At 38.2% G+C, this 25046-nt stretch overlaps 1 protein-coding gene and 1 long non-coding RNA gene across 3 annotated transcripts in view; one reads left to right on the top strand and one right to left on the bottom strand.

The window, feature by feature from the left end:
* The window catches only part of ahctf1 (AT hook containing transcription factor 1), a 112588-nt gene extending 87806 nt beyond the window's left edge, over positions 1–24782 (top strand). For both annotated transcript variants that reach the window (XM_073050468.1, XM_073050469.1), the window contains 10 exons: positions 2502–2691; positions 3098–3295; positions 3982–4459; positions 4774–4861; positions 9279–9394; positions 14463–14638; positions 16695–18729; positions 22759–22874; positions 23245–23372; positions 23550–24782. In XM_073050468.1, the coding sequence (XP_072906569.1) occupies positions 2502–2691; positions 3098–3295; positions 3982–4459; positions 4774–4861; positions 9279–9394; positions 14463–14638; positions 16695–18729; positions 22759–22874; positions 23245–23372; positions 23550–23766 (3742 nt within the window). In that variant the 3' untranslated portion in view covers positions 23767–24782. The remainder of the gene's footprint in view (positions 1–2501; positions 2692–3097; positions 3296–3981; positions 4460–4773; positions 4862–9278; positions 9395–14462; positions 14639–16694; positions 18730–22758; positions 22875–23244; positions 23373–23549) is intronic.
* LOC140730281 (uncharacterized) lies at positions 3118–12655 on the bottom strand. Its single transcript, XR_012099554.1, has 4 exons — positions 12393–12655; positions 9463–9590; positions 5656–5782; positions 3118–3236 (listed from the first exon to the last, which is right to left on the bottom strand). It is a non-coding gene; the product is annotated as an uncharacterized lncRNA (long non-coding RNA).
* Positions 24783–25046: the final 264 nt, after the last annotated feature.

Below are 25046 nucleotides of genomic sequence, written 5' to 3'. Positions count from 1 at the left end.
TTGGGGGTGTTGTAGATCGTGTGGAGGGCTGTCAGAGGTTACAGCTGGACATTGATAGGATGCACAACTGGGCTGAGAAGTGGCAGTTGGATTTCAATCCAGATAAGTGTGAGGTGGTTCATTTTGGTAGGTCAAATATGATGGCAGAATGTAGTATTAACGCTAAGTATCTTAGCAGTGTGGAGGATCAGAGGGATCTTGGGGACTGAGTCCGTAGGACACTCAAAGCTGCTGCACAGGTTGACTGTGTGGTTAAGAAGGCATACGGGGCATTGGCCTTCATCAACCGTGGGATTGAGTTCAAGAACTGGGAGGTACTGTTACAGCTATATAAGACCCTGGTCAGACCCAACTTGGGGTACTGTGTTCAGTTCGGGTCATCTCACTACAGGGAGGATGTGGAAACTATAGAAAGGGTGCAGAGGAGGTTTACAAGGATGTTGCCTGGATTGGGGAGCATTCCTTATGAGAACAGGTTGAGTGGACTTGGTCTTTTCTCCTTTGAGCGACAGAAGATGTGAGGTGACCTGATAGAGGTATGTAAGATGATGAGAGGCATTGATGTGTTGATAGTCAGGTTTTTTCCCAGGGCTGAAATGGCTGACACAAGAGGGCACAGTTTTAAGGTGCTTGGAAGAAGGTGCAGAGGAGATGTCAGGGACAAGTTTTTTACGCAGAGTGTGGTGTATGTGGAATGGGCTGCCGGCGACGATGGTGGGTGCAGATACAATAAGGTCTTTTAAGAGACTCTTGAATAGGTACATGAAGCTTAGAAAAATAGGATTATGGGTAACCCAAAGTAATTTCTAAAGTAAGTACATGTTTGGCACAGCATTGTGGGCCAAAGGGCCTGTATTGTGCTGTAGGTTTTCTATCTTTCTATTTCATTGTTTTAACCATCTTACCAGACATCATTAGTGTGCTGAAATATCCTTTGCATGCTTGGATAACTGCAGCTTCAACAAGACAAACCAGTCTGCGTAATTGTTGATTTTCTCCACTGCTGGCCCAGTTGTGCATTATGTACTATTGACAAGACAGCCACAACAATTCACTGTCTTTCCACAACACCTACAAAGCATTTGACCTCTATCACACAAAAATATACAGGCAATGGTCACATTTCACATTTCAGGATCGCATCCAAATCTCAAAACAAGAGAAAATCTGCAGTTGCTGGAAATCCAAGCAATACAAACAATATGCTGGAGGAACAGTGGAGGAACTCAGCAGGCCGGGCAGCTTCTGTGGAAAAAAGTACAGTTGATGTTTCGGACTGAAACCCTTTCAGCACCTTCAAAATCCTCCAGCATTTTGTGTGTGCTGCTCGCATCCAAATCTGATAGTTTTGTGATTTGTGTATCCATTCTAGTGATGCATCTCCAGTCACAACACAGATTGTAGCAGCATAAATGTTAACCTTGCCCTTTGCTGAGAATAAATTAAATTTTAAAATACAGAAGCCTCTCCCAGACATGTCTCTTTCTCTAAATTGCTTACATTTTCTACAAGATTGCTGTTGGTTTTCATCGGTTGAAAGCTGAAACACATCAGTGTAGCATTGTTGCAAAGAGCAGACTTGCGCTAAACCATGATTGGACTCCACAAATTCGATTTTGCAAATTATACAATCAATATACAAAATCTTTGCCTGTCATTTTGAGCTTTTACTTAAATTAAAATTCTTTTCCTACTGCCATATCTATCAACATTCAGGAATTCAATTAATTCAGTAGTTTTAAGAAATTATTATTTTAGCTGCATGCAATAAAGGCAAGCATTTTATTTGGACATTTGTGGGTTTTGCTTTGAATTCCTTTCCCTTTATTCATGCCATGGTGTTTGGGCACACCCTGGCCACAAGCAGTTCCCTCAAATCTTTTGATTATTAATGATGTCTTTATTTTGTAACTTGCAAAATATTCTGTCAGCTTTGAGATGATAAAACTTAGAGCTTACTGGAGGGAGAAATTACTTTTTAGCTGAGATGTTGTTATGTAATTTTTAATATTAATATGTTTTGGGCTTAATCATTGATAAGACTTGCATTTTACTTTTCTAGTTGAGTTAATATAAATAGCAATATTATACTTGGAAGAGTATAATCAACATCAGTTTTCGGTATTGCTTCTAACAGACTTAAAATTAACTACTGTGCTTCAAAGAAACCATTGTGGATCCCAGAAATTTGAAATTGAAGAAAATGTGGAAAGTATTCAGCAATTGGAGCTGCTTCTGAGGAGAGAAACATAAGTGGTCTTTTGTTACCATCAATTGTCAGTGGGTTGAGTCACGTCTGTGGGAGTAAAGGAATTGACAATGTTTTGGGGTCGAAACCCTGCAGCAGGATCTGAAATTGTTTCCTCCCACAGGTGTTGCTTATGAATTCACTGAATTTTTTCATTGAATCTTCTGAAAATTTGCTATCTTTTTGTAAGGGAAGCTAGGACGATGTGCCTTCAGAGAGAATGCATCTCTAACACAATTGTTTCCTCACTTAGGTTGTTGGACTCAGTGAGACAGCTGAAGTCACACACGACATCAAAAGCAGAGCCAACGCATGTGGAAACTAGAAGTAATTTGAGGATGACAGCTAGTCCTTTGGAGTCGTGTACAATCAATACTGCCCACTTTGGAGGCATTTCTAAGACAGCAGAACTAAAGCTTTTGCAAACACCTCCTGTGGTGAAGGTATTTAAATTATCTTACTCAATATTTTTGCACTGATTCTATTGGACTTAAATTTTAGTTTCTTAAGATAAAATATCCCTGTACTGCATTGTATTTCCCTCAAGGCAGGGCTTTCCAACCTGTTTTTATGCCATGGACCCCTACCATTAACCGAGGGGTCTGTGGATCCCAGGTTGGGAACCCCTGCCTTAAGGGAAGTCTTTTAAGGAAGGCAAACAGCATAAGGAGTACATTCTCTGCCACCTAGATAACTTGAAATGTATCTGCAAAAAGTCTGCTTAGAATTGCTATTAATAAGTGGTATTTCAGTTTCCTGATGTTTCTACAAATGTTTTTAATTGCAGTGTACAATGATCAAAGCTGATGTGCAGTGATAGATTAAGAAAACATTTTTTTCCCTTCTTAGAGAGCAAGAGCATTTACATCATCAGAAGCCACGTTTGCCAGTTTTACTCCTCAGTCCATCTTGCGACCTAGCCTTCGTCCCACACCCTTGGCATCACCGTGTGCCTCACCAAGTAGATCTTCAACTCCTCCACTCCGTTCTAAAGAGACCAAAATTTCTTTTGTGAAAGAGAAGCCAACAATTCGATGGACAAATAGGGTATGTAGTTTGTGATAAGGTTTATGAAAGTATTTGGATTTTTGACAGTTAGTTGCCTTTATTACAGTGAACATGGGTAAGTTAGTATAGTTGTTAAATTACTGGACTAATATCCAGTGCTTTCCGAAGTGACTGAGGTTAGAATTAGAAGTAGATTGAATGCAAACTAACAGCAGCCTTGTTAAATTCTGATCAGTGAGATGTTTAGGAAGAATGTTAATTGTGCAGGCGTTTTTCAGATTGTGGGTGACGTAGCTTCAAAGAATGGCTATTATAGTGTAACTTTTTTAAAAATTATTACAAGCTGAGCAAAAGGAATGGGTTTTATCATCTCCACCCTGCTGTCACAGTCTCAGTATAAAAGGACATCCTTTTACAACAGATAGAGGAACAACTTTAGACAGGGTGCTGAATTTGTGCAATTCATTGCCATAGATGGCTGTGGAAGTCAGGTCATTGGGTATATTTAAAATGGAGGTTGATAGGTTCTTGATTAGTAAGGGTGTTGAAGGTTACAGGGAGAAGGCAGAAGATTGGGATAGAATATAAATCAGCCATGATGGGCTGAATGGCCTGATTCTGTTCCTATATCTTATGTTTGCCCTTTCGTAACTGCCACGATAAGTTATTTGTTAATTTGTTATTTTATACCTACTTGTAAATTATTATATCTATTTTAAATCAAGGATGTAGCTGCAGGTGAATTTGAGCTGCCACCTTCATCCAAACGGATTCCACGCACACCGTCTATTGAGTCATGGCCTTCAACTACAGACAATCAATTCACAAGTGAACTTACTCCTGAAAATGAAGTACAGTTTGAGCATATGGAAATGGTTGATCTTTCTGGTACTGACAAAGATTCTATTAAAGATCATATTGATAGTTCTGGAAGAACAGAAGACTTGTCAATGGAGGAATATGTGGATGCTGCTGAGTCCCTCGATAGAGGGGACACGTCCAAGGATATGGGGAAAGTGGTTTTCGTGGATGAGTTGATCTTAAATATGGAGGAGAGGATCTCAAGTTGTGATCCTACGTGTGTGGATGTTATGGACAAGCGCACTACAAGTCACCAAGGGGCTGAAGTTTCCCAGCCTGAAACTGAGGAAGTGTCTGACAATGAAAAACTGTTTAATGCAGATAATGAACAAACCTTTGAAGGTATGATTTGCCAAAATTAATTCCTTTTTCATACACATTCATTAGATTTTGTGTCAAATACCTCAAGAGACCATTGTATGCATTGAATAAATTTTGAATTAATTGCATCTTGAAGGAGCATTCTAATTGGGTGTTTAATTTGCTTATTTGGTAATTAATTTTAGGGTGTTGATATGGGCACTGAAGAGGTGGGTAGTCTTGATTTTTGATCAGGGATTTACAATGTATCTTGGATTCATTGCTTGGTCTTAATTCTATGTTGATTGCCTGAAACAAATTTAGAAATGACTGTATACTTTCTGTGATTGTTTTAGACATCAATAAGAATGGAAGTCCTTCACCATGCTCAAGCAACGATGTAGCTGTTCTGCTGACGCATAACCTCATATCATCTGATGAGGGGTGAGCTTACAATTTTTTCCCCCATTTGACTTTTGAGGATAGCATTAATTAAATAAATCATTACTTAAATTTGTTCAGCATTTTTTGTTCATTGACCCATTTGCAGGGATGAGAATTCTGTTGCCAAGTCTAAAATGTCTTTACAAAGTATTAGATTCTACCCATATACAATACTGTGCATGTATATATAGCTAGGGTGCCTAAGACTTTTGCCAATGTGGAGTGAAGAGCGTTTTTTTTTTTTGTAAACCTGGTGGGAGCAAAGGATGTTGGGAATGGCGAGGGTGGAGTGCTACTGGAGGGGTGTGAGACAGGTGGCAGAGAAGGAAAGCTAAGGTCAGGGGTGGCAAATGTGCAGATACACCCAGCCCTCAGACACTGGGCAAGGTCATTTGATTCAAAACAATTACTTTATTGATCATTACAGAATATCTCTGGTGCTTCACACTCCCTCCCCTCTCCCTTCCCCTTTTCCCAGCATGATTCCTCCCTGCCATCTTCCTACTTTCATTCCTCAATAGAAGCCCATATCAGAATCAGGTTTATCATCACTTGTATACATCATGAAATTTGTGGGGTTTTTTTATTGCAGCATCAGCAATACAATGAAATATATAAAATTACTACAGTACTGTGCATATGTCTTGTGCACCCTATCTATATATATATGTGCCTAATACTTTTTCGTAGTGTTGTGTCTGTGGTGCAGAACCTGTAGACCATGGTGTGGGTCCATCCTGACAGTGTGCATTCATCTTTCTGTAGCACATCTTTTGTCCCATCTGTCTACTCACCAAAATAGCTGCCCAGCAGTAAGCTTGACACATCCCGAAAGTTCTCAGTACCACCTTGGCTCCTTAAAAGAGGCAGCCATTACACAATCCAACAGACGTATATTGGGTCTGAGAGAAGCACTGAAGCCTGTAGTTACAGAAAGGAGGTAGAGCTTGACTTTTTCCATCACTTTTGTAAAAGACCGTTGCCTATAAAGCTGAATTAGTTATTTCCATAAACAGCCATCATCCTAAGTTGTGCTTTTGGCATATCTGGTTTCCTAAGATGTAACAAGGGTTTAATCTTTTCAATTTGGTGCCATGGTAGCGCAGTGCTTAGCACATTAATAAGACCTTATTATAGACCACCCAATAATCAGTGGGATTTAGAAGAGCAAATTTGTTGATAGATTGCAGGTTGTTGCAAGAAACATTAGAATGTGAAAGTAGGTGATAGTACCTTTCCAATATGGGGCTCCCATACTGTAAAAGGGTTAGATGGGATAGAGTATTTCAAGTGTGTTCAGGAAAGTTTCCTTAATCAATACACAGAGTTCCCAATGTTAAGACTTTATTTCCTGTAATGTAGAAGATCGAGGGGAGGTTTTATAGAGGTATACAAAATTGAGGGGTATAGATGGGGTAAATGCAAGCAGGCTTTTTCCACTGAGGTTGGGTGAGACAACAACTAGAGGTCATGGGTTGAGAGGGAAAGGTGAAATATTTAAGGGGACCATGAAGGGGAACTTCTTCACTCAGAGGGTGGTGAGAGTGGAATGAATTGCTTGCAGAAATGCTTATGTAGGGACAATTTCACCATTTAAGAGAAATTTAGATAGGTACATGGATGGGAGGGGTATGGAGCGCTGTTGTCTTATTTAAAGGCCGATGGGAGTAGGCAGATTAGTGGTTTGGCATGGACTAGATGGGTTGAAGAGCCTGTTTCTGTGCTGTAGTTACGACTCTAAGCAGGGTGAGTGGGATTGTTCATGATATTGCTGCCCTTCTGTAATTTTTCTGTATATATGTCCTTGAAGGCAGGTAGGCTTGTGCCAGTGATGTGTTGGGCTGTTCTACCTCTCTGTTGTAGAGCCTTCCTGACGTTGCATTTCAGTTTTCATACCACACAGTGATGCAGCATGTTAGAACACTCAACTGAACATCCGTAGAAAGCCATGAGTATTGGCTCTCTTCAGCCTTCTAGAAAGTGGAGGCATTGGTGAGCTTTTTTGACTGTGGAGTTGTGTTCTGTGGCTGTGAGAGGTTTTGTGAGATGTGCACTCCCAGGAGGTTGAAATTGCCCACAGTGTCCACTGCTGTGCCAGTGATATGAAGAAGATGTTACCTCTGTAGAGTTTGTACATTTTCCGGGGGCCAGTAGGCCTGAGCTCAGAGTTCCAAAAGGTATGTTTATTTGCTGTATGAACCTAAGAATTTCTGGAATAAATAATATTTACTTGATTTGAAAGCTAAATGCAATTTGAGAAGTGGAAAAAGGAAAGTTCCATGCAGTTTTTACTCAAACCATTATAACGAATGTACAGTTGAAGTCAGAAGTTTACATACACCTTAGCCAAATACATTTAATCTCAGTTTTTCACAATTCCTGACATTTAATCCTAGAAAACATTCCCTGTCTTAGGTCAGTTAAGATCACTACTTTATTTTAAGAATGTGAATTGTCAGAATAATAGTAGAGAGAATGATTTATTTCAGCTTTTATTTCTTTCATTACATTCCCACTGGGTCAGAAGTTTACATACACTTAAGTTGAAGTCATTAAAACTCATTGTTTAACTACTCTACAGATTTCACATTAGCAAACTATAGTTTTGGCAAGATGTTGAGGACATCTACTTTGTGCATGACACAAGTAATTTTTCCAATTGTTTACAGACAGATTATTTCACTTTTAATTGACTATATCATAATTCCAGTGGGTCAGAGGTTTGCAAACAAAATCAAAAGAAATCAGCCAAGACCTCAAAAAAAAATTGTGGACCTCCACAAGTCTGGTTCATCCTTGGGAGCAATTTCCAAATGCCTGAAGGTACCACGTTCATCTGTACAAACAGTAATACGCAAGTATAAACACCATAGGACCACGCAGCCGTCATACCGCTCAGGAAGGAGAAGCATTCTGTTTCTTAGAGGTGAACGTACTTTGGCGCGAAAAGTGCAAATCAATCCCAGAACAATAGCAAAAGGACCTTGTGAAGATGCAGGAGGAAACAGGTAGACAAGTATCTATAACCACAGTAAAACGAGTCCTATATCAACATAACCTGAAAGGCTGCTCAGCAAGGAAGAAGCCACTGCTCCAAAACTGCCATTAAAAAAGCTAGACTACAGTTTGCAAGTGCACATGGGGACAAAGATCTTACTTTTTGGAGAAATGTCCTCTGGTCTGATGAAACAAAACTTGAACTGTTTGGCCATAATGACTATCGTGATGTTTGGAGAAAAAAGGGTGAGGCTTGCAAGCCGAAGAACACCATCCCAACCGTGAAGCATGGTGATGCTTTGCTGCAGGAGGGACTGGTGCACTTGACAAAATAGATGGCATCATGAGGAAGGAAAATCATGTGGCCATATTGAAGCAACATTTGAAGACATCAGCCAGGAAGTTAAAGCTCGGTGGCAAATGGGTCTTCCAAATGGACAATGACCCCCAAGTGTACCTCCAAGGTTGTGGCAACATTGCGTAAGGACAACAAAGTCAAGGTATCGGAGTGGCCATCATAAAGCCCTGACCTCAATCTGATAGAAAATTTGTGGGCAGACCTGAAAAAGCGTGTGCGACCAAGGAAGCCTACAAGCTTGACTCAGTTACACCAGTTCTGTTCTGTGTGGAGGAATGGAACAAAATTCCAGCAACTTATTGTGAGAAGCTTGTGGAAGGCTACCCAAAACGTTTGACCCAAGTTAAACAATTTAAAGGCAATGCTACCAAATATAACAAAGTGTATGTAAACTTCTAACCCACTGGGAATGTGATGAAAGAAATAAAAGCTGAAATAAATCATTCTCTGTACTATTATTCTGACATTTCACATTCTTAAAATAAAGCAGTGATTCTAACTGACCTAAGACAGGGAATGTTTTCTGGGGTTAACTGTAAGGAATTGTGAAAAGCTGAGTTTAAATGTGTTTGGTTAAGGTGCATGTAAACTTCTGACTTCAACTGTATATACTGAACTTCAATAAACAAAATTCCAGATCTGAACCTTGAGGTATTTTAGAGTTTTTTAAAATGGTGTTTTATTGTGGTAGCACTGTAATCAAAGTTTGAAGTAAATTTAATCAGAACGCTGAATATACTTAAATTTATCTTTTAAAGTTGATAGTTTAGACATGGGTGAGGTATTTGCAGATGTGGGGGTAAATAAGGAAGGTAACCCACAAATCCAGGAGGGTAGTGGTGTAAAGCTCTTTTATACGGAGTGGTTAGAATATGAGGCACAGTTCAAGTAGAAGTTAGGTGAATCACATGGGAAGTTAGATAATTACATAAAGGAGAAAGGGATATGATAAGGTGATTAGATGAAGTAATGTGTTTGCAACATCTTGTGTTTAAAGACAGTTGCATTGACAAATTGGATCAAATGCTGAATTTCTGCACTGTTAATTGTCTGATTAAACAGTGAAACCTTGCATCCAGAAAAGCCCGAGGAACAACTGCTCTCTCAGGTACCAGAGGAAAAGGAAGGATTGGTCGAGAATGAAGACAATTTGCATCCATCCAGTACAGATTCTGATTGTATGTATAATTACTTTTTTCTTACTTCTGCTTAAAATTACCACCTAGCTCAAATAAAATCAGCTTACTATTGCAGGTGAGCTTTTCTTCTGAATTCTTTTCAATGCAGCATCTGCAGTCAACAGGTTTGTTTGCCGAGAAACATCTGACAGCAATTGGAGTGGATTTGTCTATGAAATCCAAGTCAGCGAGATATCTTCCGAACAAAAATATGCATAAAAACATCAATAAACCAACCTACATGATTTGTTGTGTTTGAGCTTATTTGTGAAAACTAGTATCATTGATTCCAGTTAAGTGGGACACTTCAGGACGAGTACAGTGGCACATTTAAGCAGCTGCTCAATTAACCAAACTTTCCTGGAAATAGTTTAAAAGGTTTTCTTTTTAAAAGACAAACCATGGTTTAACTAAATAACAAATTATTTATTTGAATGAAATACAGAACAAATTAGAACACTGTCAATACTACGACAGTAGTTTAAATCTGTATTAGTTCCTAATTGCTATCAATGGAGGAATTCATCCAGTATAGCCTGCATGCTGCCATGTTCTTTTGATTGACTGTAAAATTAGCACAGGCATCTCGTGTAGATAATGAACTGTTTTCATGCAATTTTCAATTATTGCATCCTCCAAATCTTCATTTACATTGTAATATTCAAGATGATTGTCGATACCTTCAAATTTTTCAAAGTTCCTAACGTGCTGAAGTTTGCTCCCTGCTGTTTCTGGCATCTCCAAGTCTGAATGCTTGAAACTGCAGTGAGCAAAATTGAGTTGTCTTACTGCTTATTTCTTACTAACTAACAGTGATAAAGATCACTGCTCTTTGAACATAAGCACACACAACTGATGCTATTTAAAAACTGTTTGCCCTGAGCACTGTGTAATGTCTAATGGCCACACAAATGCATGCATCTGACGCTACTTAGAACTGCTTGCAACGTCTCCTGCCCTGATTGAGCAACATTGTGTTCCAGATAAATGAAGGGAATCCCAGCTATTTGCATTTTCCTTTAAGAGTTGTCCCAAATCAGCGGCTGTCCCAATTAACCGATGGCCCAATTAACTGGAATCCACTGTAATGTATACTTAAACATTAATGTAGATTCCACAAAATCCATGGTGGATTATTGTTTCACAGAAAAATGAGGCTTGTGTTTATATTAGCAATTTTATTGAGTGTTTCTTAGACAATTTGGAATGTTTTGCATATAATTAGATTATTATAATTTGTAATATTTTTAATTTTTATAAGCATATTCTTCACTTTTGCAGCATTTACTCTTTCCGAGGTAATGATTGTTGTGTAAGCAGATAATACAACTTCTTTAAATTCATTAGTTAAATCAAGTATTGTGTGTATATGTGCTAAGTCCTGGCCAGATAAAATAACTTAATTTTGTGCAGAACCAGCAAATAAAAAATTGTTGAAGAAAATATTTGTTATTATAGTTAGAAACCTGTTACCATGAGGAGTTTTCAACTCCTTAATTTTGCAGGAAGTATTTTGACAAGTGTTCATGCTACCTACTATTTGGGCAGATATATATCATTTGCCTGCATTAAGACTGTATCCTTATGTGCCTTATCTTCTTAAATGTGTGTCTAAGTACATATAGTATTGTATTTAATGCCTTCTCTGGCATCATGTTCCAGACATTCCTCTCCATAGATGCTGCCTAACTTGCTGAGTTCCTCCAGCATTTTGTGTATGTTCCTACCCCTCTGAATCTTTTGAAAGTCGTCATTATATGCCCTCTTGTTTTTGATACTCTTTACATTGGAGTATACTCTGGTGATCCCTCAACTTCCTTTGCTGCAAGGAAAACAAGCTTTGCTTATCCACTCCCTCCCCATATCTAAAGTTCTGCAATGCAGACAACATCTGGTGAATCTCCTTTGTACTCTCAGCTATGGACACATCCTTCATATACAATGGCAGGTGGAACTGCATCAAGTGTGGCCTAGTCCGTGTTTTGCTACAGTTGCAGCATAACAGTCCAACTCTTACATTCTGTGTCCTGGCATGTTTGCCTCCACGGCCTCCTGTATTTCCATTTTCAAACCAGTAGGGATCTGCATCCCTGGCAACAATCCTTGATGCCCTAATATATTACAGTATATGTCCTAACCCCATTTGGCCTCCAAAGATGCTTCACTTCGCTTGTTGAAATTAAAATTCCATGTACCAGTGCTCTGACCAACATTCCCATTGATCAATATCCCAACATCCTGCTGAAGCTTTAGATAACCCTCCTTGCTATCCACAGCACCAATTTTATTTTTTTTTGTTACCCACAATCACTTGTATTCACAGGTCAGATATATATAAATACCGATCCCTGTGCTACATGAATAATCACAAAAACAATCTTCCACCATCACCCCCTGCCTTCTGTGATTGCTTGAGCTAAATGAGTTATTATTCCTTTCTGATACTATTGCCTTTTCATCAGATATTCTCTGATACAAGCTATTTCTGTCACCTGAAACAGTCTTTCATGCAGAATCACTGCTATGTTTCTCCAAGTTCCTGAATAACCAAAGGGGTTGTGCATGGATAACATCCAGTCACTTTATAGATGCTTCAAATCCAACAGGCCAGTTGAATAAAATACAAGATTTAAAAATCAGAACTGTGTTGAGGGTAATTAGTTTGCAGATTATGTTCTACCATTCTTATTGTTGGCTGATTTTTGTACGATTGCAAACATTTTTATGAGCTGTTGCTGTGGGTAACATTGGTATACTTCAAAGTCATAGTTCCAACCACTATAAAATTGGTATTGGTTTATTATTGTCACATAAAGCAAGATGCAGTGAAAAGCTTGTGTTGCATACTGTTCATTCAGATCACCTCATGTATTGAGGTAGATTAAGGTAAAACAAATAGGATGTGGAAAAAAGAGTGAAAGCCACAGAGGAAGTGCAGTGCAGGTAAACGATAAAGTGCACAATCATAACGAGGTAAATTGTGAAGTCGAGAATTCACCTTATTGTACGGGAAGTCCGTTCAGGGGTTTGATAACAGTGGGATGGAAGCTGTCCTCGGAGTTTGATGGTACATGCTTTCAGGCTTTTGTATCCTCTGGGGAAAGAGAGGATGGATGGGGCTTTAATTATGTTGGCCGCTTTACTGAGGCAGTGAGAAATATACACCTGCAGGACTGCAGCATAAAGCATTGTTAAAGCTACCTTCAGAAGTCAGAGATCCAGAGGTTTCCTCTTTTAATTGCTATAATGCTGACCAAGCAACGTTTTGAATGTGGTATAAATTTGTCTGCAGACAATGCCTCTAAGCTCCATTTTAGCTTCTTCTCTGTACGCATCTCTTTCCCTACCCCTATCCCCAAGTTCAAAGTGTTTGTCACTATTTTATATATGTTACATATATGGCATACATGTTTAAGGCCTTTGTTGGTCTTGGGTGGGCAAGCAGCAAGAATTTTATTGGTGCACTCTGTTTTTATGCAGCTCTCCTGAAGGTGGCCAGACAGGCAAGCTTTTCACTGTATCATTACATGTGACAATACTATACCAATATCAATTCCAATGCCTCTGCATCAGATTGCACCGCAACATTATGGGCGTGTCATGTTGATGCTGGAATGCATGGCAGCACTTGCGCTCTGCCCCAGCACATCTTAACACAAAACAATGCATTTCACTATTTTTATGTAAATAAATTCATCTGAATTCTCACTCATCTACTACAATTGTGATTGCTAATCTCCACTGTTCCCCAGTTAAATAGTACCTTAATTTTTTTAATTATTTGCATTAAAATTCCTTCTGTGGTCTTGCCTCAATCTATTCCAGATCCATCCTTGTATGTGTACATACCCAGTTCTGCATATCCTTAAACTTAATCAGCTTTCCAGCTGTCAAAGCCAAATACTCTATTATTCTTTCCCTATCAGCAAAGTGAAAGGTTCTTCTGAGATGTTTTTAAAACTGAATTAATAGGAAATGTTCATTTCGTATTATTTAATCAGAAACATCTGTGTGGGTTTCTCAGTGTCTTGATTGCAAGACAGAAGAATGATGGTATGTTATTGTGTTGGACACTAAGACCAAAAGTCAAAACTTCATTTTATAATTGTTTTAATAATAAGTTTCGGTCAGCATGTGAAGTTACATGACGGGTGAGAGTAGTGTTACTGCTTAAAATACCCATCTGGAGGACTATATTTGGTTGTGGCTATCATGTCTTGGGAAAGTTATACAATTAAATTATGAGGGCAACTCTCATAGAGTAAGATTATATTTCTTTGAATATAGAAGAGCAAGAGGTTGCTTAATTGATGTGTGTGGTTTTTTTCCAAATGATCTAGAAAGTTGATTGGGTAGAGAGAAACTTATGCCTTTTGATGACAAAACTGAGAACATGGAATATAACTTTAAAGTAGGAACTATGGTGAGATAGCTGGAAATATCAATCCAAGGACTTGATAGTTTTATATTGGGTGAAACATTGAAAAGTTAAAGAATTACGTAGGTGGAATAAAGTTAATGCAGATTCGTGTTGTCCAAATGAATGGTGCTACAATCTCAGGGGTAACATGGCTGCCACAAATGTCAAACTTGTATGTTGTGGTTTTTTGTGCAGTTCCTGATTTACCAGTTGAAAGGCAAAATCTGAAGGTTGGTTATTGAAGGCTGTAGTTGGATGTTCTTTGGTGATCAGTCCTTTGTGTCTTTGTAATGTTGTTGCAGTGATTTTATAATAATTACTTAAATTTAGAACATCAACAGTTATTTACAATGAATACTGGAGAAAAGGTGTATGATTTTTTTTCTGTCTTTGAACAGAAATATTGAAGCAGCAAGAAATTTTGCATGGAGTTGGGGCGAGTGCAGGGAATACTGAGGGAATTGTGGAGGTAGACCACCTCTCAGTAGTATGCACATCATTTTATAAAGGCGTTGATTCAAAATGTCAAACATATAATTAATGTATTTGGTGCTCCTTTGTAAAACAAAATTAATATATATTTTACTTTTATGTTTGTATGCAAGAAGAATGAAGTTGCTCAATTTTTCCTGTTTAATTCTTCTCCAGCTTTGATTGTTATTGACGATGAGAACATTCCCAGAACAGAACCAAGAAATGAAGAAAATGAATCAGCATTACCAGGAACTGAGAAGAATGATGATAAAATGATGGATGATGTTGCTGAGTGCACACAGGATGGGTCACTTTCAGTTTTAATTCCTGTAAATACTCATCTTTTGCAGGTAATCTGAGCAATGATTTCCAGATCATACCAGACTGCACTTTCCTCATTCCAATTTGTATAAATACGTGAGCCATGTATCAAAATAAAACTGGTTACCACAAATTACTTCAAAAGTCAGTTTCCACACCCGTTATGTGATGTAGCCTTAATTGTCTTTAGTCTCAGAGTTTACATTTCTGGAGTGTTGATAGTTAGCATACAAGTTACAGCAGCCAGTTTTGTAAACTTGATAGCATGGAAACTGATTAGCATAAAGCTTCAAATACCAAATAAGCCACAACTGTGTGGTATATTCTGCTGTGAAAGACTTCCTTTGGTCTTTCATCTACAAGATTTACAATGTTTACAAGATTGCAGCTGTTAAATTTTGTTTCTAGTTCTATCTTTATTATAAGGTTCCTAACCTTTTTTATGCTATGTACCCTAACCACTAACCGAGGGGTTCGTGGACCCAGGTTGGAAATCCATGCTCTAAAATAATATCTGAACATTTCTGCTGATAATTAATTCTTTGTAAATTATTATGGCTAAACTGGAATCAATTATCACTTTCCTGAAGAGAGACTTGGCTTCCTGTATATCCCAGATTTTTATTTGCTTTCAAGTCGCATTCCATTATCTGGTTTTTGAAGTGTCTGGATTTTCATTGTAATCATAATTGGTTGTGTATTTGGTCCCCCCCCCCAATTAATAAGACTTTTCATTGTGTGTATTCTTCAGCCCAACTGCTCAGCATAATCCCTCGCTTATTTTGACCACGTCAATGCTATAACTTATTCTAGTATTTTCTTTCATGAACCTCATGAACAAATTTTATGTGCTAAAGACCATCTGACATTTGTTCTAAGATTTTCTTCACATTTTTGAACCCAACTATAATTATGTCAAATTTGTTTGCTGTATATTACTTTATTTCTGAGCCTGGTATTGATTACTTATCTAGATGTCCCGTCCCCCCTTTTTATTTGCTATTAATTTCCTGAATCAAGTTTATTACCTCTGATATGTATTGTGAAACTTGCTGCTTTGCTGTAGGAGTACAGTGCAATACATAAAAATTACTACAAATTACATTAAGATATGTATATGTGGAGAAGAAGCTGTCCTAAAGTGTTGATTATGGGTCTTCAGGCTCTTCTATCCCCTCACTGGTGGTAGCAATGAGAAGAAGGCATTTTCTAGATGCTGAGGGTTCTTAATGATGGTGTCGCTTTCTTGAGTCCACCTTGGCGTGTCTCCCTCCAAGATCATAAAGTGACCTACTCCATTTCAGATGTCTGTCTCTAGGTTTTACTGAAGGCTGTCCACGCGAGTAATGCTGATGTGCCCAAGTTTATTGAGTTAACCCTTTGAGCAGCTGGATTTGTGTTGATAAGCCTTGCCCATTCAAGTGGAGCTAACTAGGGGAGCCTCAGTTATTGAATCAGTGTCTCAGTCCGATGAATACAATTGGAAGGAAAGTTGGTACTGTTCTTGCAAAGCATCCCTACCCCTTCAGGTTTGATTTCTCTTTACCTGTTTTCACCATCTCTCTCAACCTCACAATAAACAGGTGCTCACATTTTTAAAATAGATAAGAGCATGAGAAACAAGGTGAATGCCACTGTGTGTTTCTTGGGGTAGCGGAGGGTATAGGCAGGAGGATATGAAGTGCAATTTCACAAGGTGGTTGGTTTGTGGAACAAGCTGGACTTCACCTATGGTTGTAGTAGAAATAGGTACAATGACAACGTTTAAAGGCCTTTACACAGGTATGTGCAACTGAAAGGTTTTGATAAATTTGGGCCACACATAGACCAACAGGACTAGCTGAGATAGATAGTTTGGTTGGCAGCGGCCTTTGTACCAATGAAGGTTGCAAATGATCAGTGAAAATGATAACCTAAATGGTAATATAACTTCAAATTATTTCATCATTTTTGTGCCTCTATGTACAGGTATTAAAATATATCACAAATCCTCCTTGTGTATTGCATGATGTATGCTTTGTTAAAACGTGCTTATAGAACAGCAGTACATAATTTTTACTTAAAATTCGTGCTATCTGATTATAGGATGTGAATGACGGATTTGAAGTTGAAGGCCCAGTTGAAGTGTCTCACTCGACAGTTTCCATAGAACTGAAACAGCATGAAGGACCTGACTTGGATTATCCAGACCAATCCAGTGACAAAGCAAACGTTGTGAGTGATGCAGAAGGTGTTGAAGTTAAGGTTACACCATGTCCTAACATTCAAGAAAACTTCACTTTAATATTAGAAGATGATGATGATGGGGATGTAGCTGTGGAACAGTTACTGCCTTCAGAAATGAATCAGAAACCTGCTCTGGTTGAAACTGAGAGTGAGTCATCGCAAACCAAACTTGGTGAATCCATTAAAGACATTCCAGAGAATAATGCTTTTGAAAGTGAAGAACTGCCTTGTACAAAGCACAATTCCTTTGTTCTTGAACCACTGGAAAACAAACCTAAAGTTGCTGAACCATTACCTTGTGTGCCTGATACAGTAAGTGTAGATGTTATAGATAATTCAGCATGTGTCATTAAAGGAGAAGATCAGTCAACAACTACTTCAACTGAGATTCTTAAAGAAGGTCATTCGGCAACTAATTCAACTGAGGTTTTTACAGAAGGTCATTTGGCAACTAATTCGACTGAGATTCTTAAAGAAGGTCATTCGGCAACTAATTCAACTGAGATTTTTACAGAAGGTCATTTGGCAACTAATTCGACTGAGATTCTTAAAGAAGGTAATTCGGCAACTAATTCAACTGAGGTTTTTACAGAAGGTCATTTGGCAACTAATTCGACTGAGATTCTTAAAGAAGGTCATTCAGCAACAAATTCAACTGAGATTTTTACGGAAGGTCATTTGGCAACTAATTCGACTGAGATTCTTAAAGGTCATTCGGCAACAAATTCAACTGAGATTTTTACAGAAGGTCATTTGGTAAATAATTCGACTGAGATTCTTAAAGAAGGTCATTTGGCAACAAATTCAACTGAGATTTTTACAGAAGGTCATTTGGTAACTAATTCGACTGAGATTCTTAAAGAAGATCAGTCACAGGAAGAAAAATTGCCCGAATTAATCAAGTCACCTGTTCAGGTAGAGAGTGAAATAACAAAGGAGACAAGTGTGCAGAAAGAAGTAAAGGAAACAAAACCAGACAGGTCTAAGGTTAGTAGAAAAGCTACACAGCAGGTGGAGGCTGTGGCAACGCCTACAAGGTCCTTGCGAAGTAGAAGTAGTAAAGTGGGTGAAATCAGCACCCTGGATAAAGGGGAATTGGAATCAAACGTAAAACATAAAATGGAAATGCCTGCAACACCAAGGAGGAGAACAAGAAGAACTGTTGTAGGGATAGATGAAATTGTAGAAACTAATTTGGGGGAGCTAAAAGATATGCAGGTTGATCGGGAAACTGGCTCTCTCCATACCACTCCAAGATCCACTAGGAAAACTAATACTCGTAGAGCATGTGACACAAAGGCCAATTTGCCGGACTCCAATGTGACACACAGTGAAACGGTTCCTGTCTTGAGATCCACAAGAAGAAGCATTGCTGTTAGACCAGATACAGAGCAGGCCTTAGACAGTACCTTGAAAACACCACTGAATCAGCATGTAGAAGTTACTTCTGTTTCTCAGCGAGCTTCAAGACAAAAAAGAAATAAACTTTCTGAAGTCAGTGCTCTACTGAACAACCCACTTTCAGTGTTGGAGATTACTGAGCATGTACCTGTGGTGCCTACACCTAGCAGACTTACAAGGAGTAGGGCCAAAGGTGCCCACCTTGTGGCATTAGAAAATATTGCTGAATTGACTTCAAATGTAAAGATTACCTTGCCTGTTAAATCTCAGACAACAAGGAAGCAGCCTGTCAGGAGCAAAGAAACACCAAAGCCTGTGGTCAAAACTGATATAGTGAATGACAGGCAAGAGGAGCAGCTTACAGTGACTGTTACCCACAAACCAACCAGAAGAAAATCTGGTAAAGACTCAGAAACACATGAGCTAATTTTAGCAGAAGAGGATTCTTTTGCTTTCTCCACTCCTCTCACAAGGTCGTCAAAAAAGTCAAAAGGTAATTTAGTCTGAAATTTGTGCGTATTTTGATTTCACTATAATGTTCTGGGTTTTCTTAAACATATCTCAATTTTTATGCAAAATTTGCAAGAGTGCTTTTTTTTGGGGAGGGTGGTCATTGGATAACTAAGCAAAAACCTAACTGATCCTTTTTCTAAATATCTGTTCCATGATAGGGTTTACATGGAACAGTACAGCACAGGAATAAAGCTTCCAGCCCACAATGTTGTATCAAACTATTTAAATTAGTTATCAAATACTCACCAAACTAGTCTTTTCTGCCTACACGGGTGTCTATATCGTTCCATTTCATGCATATCTTAGAGGGTCTTGAACACCCCTATGATGTTTGCCTCCATCATCACTCAAAACGGCTTATTCCATAGACCCACCACTCTCATTTTAAACGTTCAAAGAAAAAAGCTCTCCCCAGACATCTCCTTTGAATTTAACATATCTTACCTTAAATACATGGTCTGTTGTATTATATGTTTAAACCCTGGGGAAAGATATTGCCTGTCTATTCTATCTATGCCTCGTAATCTTATAAACTCCTATCTCCCCCTCTCTCGCAATTTCTGGAGAAAACGACCCAAGTTTGTCCAACCTTTCCTTATAGCACATGCTCTCTAATGCAGGCTGCATCGTGGTAAACCTTTACTGTACCCTCTTCTAAGTCTCTGCAGCTTCCCATAATGGAACTGCCAGAACTGTACGCAAGATTCCAGATGAGGACTAATTAGAGTTGTATAAAGCTGCAACATCATTTCGACTCTTGAACCCATTTCCTTGACTAATTAAGGCAAGCATGACATATGCCTTCCTTACCATTCTAACAAGCTGTGTAGCCACTTTTAAGAAACGGTAGACTTGGAGCCCTAGATTCCTCTGCTTATCAACACCATTAAAGGTTTTGCAGTTTGCTTTGGAAGAAAGGTTTAATGGCTAATGATAAGCTTCATTTATCACATGTACATGGAAATATTCAAACAGCACATTTAACTGTATGAAAGCACATCAGCGAGGATTCTGCCAGGCAAGGGTCGCCATGCTTCCGACAGCAGCATACATGCCCACTATGTACTTACCCTAACCATGCCCTTTTGGAAGCTGGCAGGAATCCATAGCACCCATTGAAGTCATGTGGTCACAGAGAGAACCTACAAACTCCTTACAGACAGCAGTGGGAATTGAACCATGAACTTGTAGCTGGCTGCTGTAAAGCATTGTTGGCTCTATGTTGTAGAGGCTATGGTGTTGCTTTATATGTGTTAGTATTTTGGAATGTTAGATATTTACCACAGATAAGGAAAATGAATCCAGAATGTTTATATACTGTGTAGCTCAGTACCTTGTCCTCTAAAGTAGTTGAATCTTGAGTTAAATTAATATTTTACATAAAGTGCCAGAAGGGTTCAACAGAAAATTCCAGGTCTAATTTTGTTTTCCAAAATGTTTGTTTGTTTCTTTGATCCGATAGTGCCAAATATTTTTCTAATCCTCTCCTCATTTCTCAATCAATCTCCTTTTTGAATTGCCAGTTGATCTTTAGTTAGACCATAAGACCTTAAGACACAGAAGCAGAATTAAGCCATTCCATCATGGCTGATTTGATAGCCCTCTCAATCCCATTCCCCTGCCTTCACTCCATAACCTTTGACACCCTTTACTAATCAAGAACCAAACAACCTCCACTTTGTTGTTCTACTCAGAAGCCTCCACTTTCAATACATCCAATGACTGGCCTCCATAGCTGTTTACCACCCTCCAGCTCAGGAAATTCCTGGTCCTAGACTCACCTACTATAGGAAACATCCTCTCCAAATCCACTCTATCGAGGCCTTTCAATGTTCAGTAAGTTTCATTGAGATCTGCCCTCATTCTTCTAAACTCCAGTGAGTTCAGGCCCAGAGCCATCACGACACTCCTCTTAGGTTAACCTTTTCATTCCTGAAATCATTATTGTGACCTCCTCTGGACGCTCACCAATGTCAACACATCCTTTCTTAGATAAAGGGCCCAAAACTGCTCACAATACTTTTATGTGTGGTCTGACCAATACCTTGTTAAGCCTCAACATTATATCCTTTATTCTAGTCCCAAAAATGAATGGTACCATTGCATTTGCCTGCCTCACCACTGACTCAACCTGCAAATTAATCTTTAGCTACTTTAAGTAAGATTTGATACCTGAAGAGTGGGTAAAGATGGTGTTTTGTACTTTGTAATCTTACTATAGTCTTAACTCATTTAATCTAAGCATAGGCTCATCTTGAATCTGTTAATGAGCCATCCTCCTGTTAGCATTTGAATTGTGTATCTCTGAATCAGGTTTACTGTCAATAGCATATGTTGTGAATGAAGAGTACTGAGTGCTGTGCAGATTTTGGTTCCAGTAAACTTTAAATCTAAAATGAAGTTAATTTATATCGAGTGGTAACTTCAAGCCTGAAGTGATTGTCATAGTGTTGTGGTTAAGTTACTGGATTGGCAGCTGGAGTTCCAGGTCATTTACACAGGCATATGAGACTGTACAGAGCTAAGGAGTTCAAATTCAAATACCTAAATAAATTTAGAATTTAAAAGAAGCCATGTTGAACACAAAATTGGAGGATTGCTGGAAAAGCACATCAGAAAGGGAAGTAAGTGTGCTACCCTAACCTGCTCTTGCCTTCAAGTTGTTCCCAGGCAAGAATCTGAACAGTTCTCAAGTTGGAAACTTGGCGATAAGCTTTGTTTTCACACAGCAGAAGATGCCTGCTAGTCTCCCAACCACTTCAGCTGTACGTATGCTGAGGATATGTGACCCCTGTCCCACCAGTGTGGTTCTTGCCTACCTTGACTACTCCTAAATACCTGTGAACTTACAATACTTGGGGTTGTTCTAGATCTTCAGGTCTATTGCTTCCATCAGTGAAGTCAGTAGGAAGATGTCTATTTTGGCTCACTAGAGATGCACTTTCTTATTTTACTTCCTATTGTTGGTGACCATTATTGCCTTTATCGCCATTAGATGTCCAAGAGACTGCAGACACCAGAATCTGAAGCAATAAACAATCTGCTGGAAGAACTCAGCAGGTCAAGCACCATCTGTGGCAGGGAAAGTCAACAATTCCTTCCTTCCCACAAATTCTGCTCGACCTGTAGATGGTTACTGATAGTTTATTGGTAGTTAAAGAACAGCAGGTGATTCTATCCTTTACTAATATGGGTGTGTGATACAGTGAGGAAAATGAGGCTTTAGCTGCAAGATTACATAATACAATAAAATCTTCCTAATACCGAGATACTGTGAAGCTTGGATGCCCATTATAAAATAATAAGGAAAACAATTGAGAGTTGAAATATAGATTCATATTTGTATAACTAGAAATAAAATGAACATAAATTTCTTGCCATCTGTATGAGACTGTTGGGGAAGTTTTCTGCATCATTGATTCTAGAATTTCCAGCTGAATTTCAGATTTTGAGCACCTGCTGTGTTTTAGTTTTTAACATGGGGTGATGGTGCACATAAAATCTTATGTCAGGCATTTAGCTTTTCTGCATTAAAATCAGTGGCATATTCACCCAATGAAACTTTGCTACTGCTTAAAATGAAAATGGGCAACAATTGATAATGTAAGTGAATGAGGCTAAAATAATGTCTAATTTTCCAAGTCTTGCTACAAACAAATCAAGATTTTAATACAGGTCCCATTACTATACAGATTCTTCAGGTAACACCTGGATAAATGTCAGCTGTTCATTCCTCACCTGAATGCTACCTAACCTGTTGAGTTTCTCCAGCATCTTTTGTGTGTGTGTGTGTGTTGCTCTGAATTTCCAACATCTGCAGAACCTCGTGTTTACACTTTGAATTTGTACTTCATGGGAATTTGAAATTGTGCTTTTTTGATGTGTTAATTGTTTTGGGATTTTAAAGCTGATCGATATTAAACTTATTTTCATGCTATTGATCAGCAGAAATGTTATTCCTAATGGACAGTTGATCTATTAACCAATGTTGTTTCCAATTTCATAATAGTTGAGAAGACCACAGTGCAGGATTCCTCTGTGCAGCCACCAGAGTTTCTGTTTTCTACTCCTATTACAAGGTCTAGAAAACCCAGCAAAGCACCCTTGCAGATAGTGAAAGAGCAGGTAAATAAACAACATTTTAATATTCGATATTAGACAAATATTAAACTGCGTAGTGAAAGAAAACCTGTAAAATCAGAGTGGTTACTAAGACAGTTCTCTGGGTAAACATAAAGATGGGACAACTATGTAGTGAAGGAATTGGTATTGATGGGCTAGATGTTTTTCTTTACTGATTTATACTGTGACTGCTGGGCAAGGATCTTGTGCATATGGGTTACTTTAGTCCTTTCACTGTCAGAAATAAACAATAATTGACATTAATTAATTCAGTTTTAGCATGGTTGAATTTTTTTGAGTTTGTCAAATAATATAATACATTTTCACTTTTTTTAAAACATTGACACAAATTTGCAATTTTTGTGTACTTCAGGATTTGGATATTTTGAAGAATGACACCCCAAAAATAGAAGAGGTGAGAAAAGAGGAAGGTAAAGAAGAAGAGGAGAAAATGTGTACCAGAAGCAGAACTACAAGACTTCGAACGAAGAAGAGTTCCGGGTAATATATACAACAGTATTACAGGGTTGTTTTTGCTGATCTGTGCAGCAAACAATCCCACAAAGAAAGGCTGTGAGCCTTTGAGTTCTGTAATACAATTTTATCCCTATTTACTGAAGGCATGTAGAAATAATTTTTCTCTGCTAATAGTGAAACTATTCTTTTTCATCTTAACAGAGAAACCAAGAAGGCTTCATGGTCAGCGCCACCAGTGGAAATTGAATTTCTTTCTCCTTTAGCAAGTCCTTTGGATTCATTGTCCAGTAAAAGAAGAGAAGCAGAGGATGATGCTGGGTCTGTAGAACATAAGATGACACTTCGTCACAAGAGGAAAAAACTGATCCCAGTATTTCAAAAGCCAGTCACACGCAGAAAAGTAAACCGACACAAATAATGAGAAATTTTGTTGTTTAAGCGGTTTAATACTTGGATGCAGTTTATATATAAGAGTTATACAGTATACAGAACTGTGTGAATTTCCGAAGTTCATCTAATTTTCAGGAAATAATTTATATAAATTATTTTAACATTTCATGAACAAATGGTCTGTAAGGGGAAATTGTAGCTCCATGTGGAGTATTGTAACTTTTTTTGTTTTTAGGCAAATGTTTCACATTTTAATTTTGTAATGAATCTTCATACATTTTATTAACGTATATAAAATGTAAATATTTTTTGACATTTTAGGGAAGTTATAAATAAAATGTATACTTGGCAGTTTGATATGTTTTTTTTTTCATTTTTGTGATGGAATATTTTGCCAATGGGGTAAATGGTACAGTATATGCAGTTGTACATCTTTAAAGTTTGTTTTTATGATTATTTTAGACACAATAAGATTGTCCATGAACCTGAGGCTCAGTTCATAGTGGCTCTTGACTGTCTTAAGTTGGTACTTAGCCTTGAATCTCTGCTAGATACCTGAAACTGTTACTTCTTTGTAAGGAATTGCCTTCAATGCTAGGGAAGGCAGTTATTTTGTATAATTTCCCATGTTCATCCAAAAGAAAGGAATTGTTTTGGTTGGATTCAGGAAAGGAGGGTCTCTGTGGGAGAAGAAGCAGGAGATTCTGTCTTCAATTATTTTTAAATGAGGGGTGGGAAATATTTTATACCAAGGATGCTTCTTTTCCCCTGCAACCCAACTTTTCTGTTTATTTAAGGCAGCCAATTGCCACCTGTTAAAATCTGGCCCAGGTACCCCACTGAACCTTGTAACATACTAATTTTATGTCATGTGATGCTGCATCGAGTTACTTACTTTTGTCACAATACTTGTATCATGTTTCTTTGGTTTCGTCAAGATATGCTTGCAGTGCTGCTACAAATCACAACAAACTGAGATAGCTCAGCAAATACTGGTAAGTCAGGCAAATTTAAAAAAAATAAAAAGATTGCTGAAATTTCTCTATACAGTGGATTGCTTTTATTTGCATTTGTGTTTATTACAATTCATACACTTTCTGTTCAATCTACCAAGTACCACTTACTATGTTTACTTTTAATTCAATATCTATCTAAAAAGAGTGCTGCATCCTCTCATTTGTAAGTATGCACATCCAGTCTGTTTAGATGCTGATATTTACACAATTGGAATGTGGGAAGGTATCTTGTGTACTGAGGTAAACAAACCAGAATTGTGACTTTATCTTTACATTGCTCAATTACTATTTA

Source organism: Hemitrygon akajei, chromosome 7 (genome assembly GCF_048418815.1).
Source record: "Hemitrygon akajei chromosome 7, sHemAka1.3, whole genome shotgun sequence".
NCBI lineage: Eukaryota > Metazoa > Chordata > Chondrichthyes > Myliobatiformes > Dasyatidae > Hemitrygon > Hemitrygon akajei.
The sequence above is the reverse complement of the archived record's forward strand: the minus strand, read 5'-3'. Positions and strand labels throughout refer to the sequence as shown.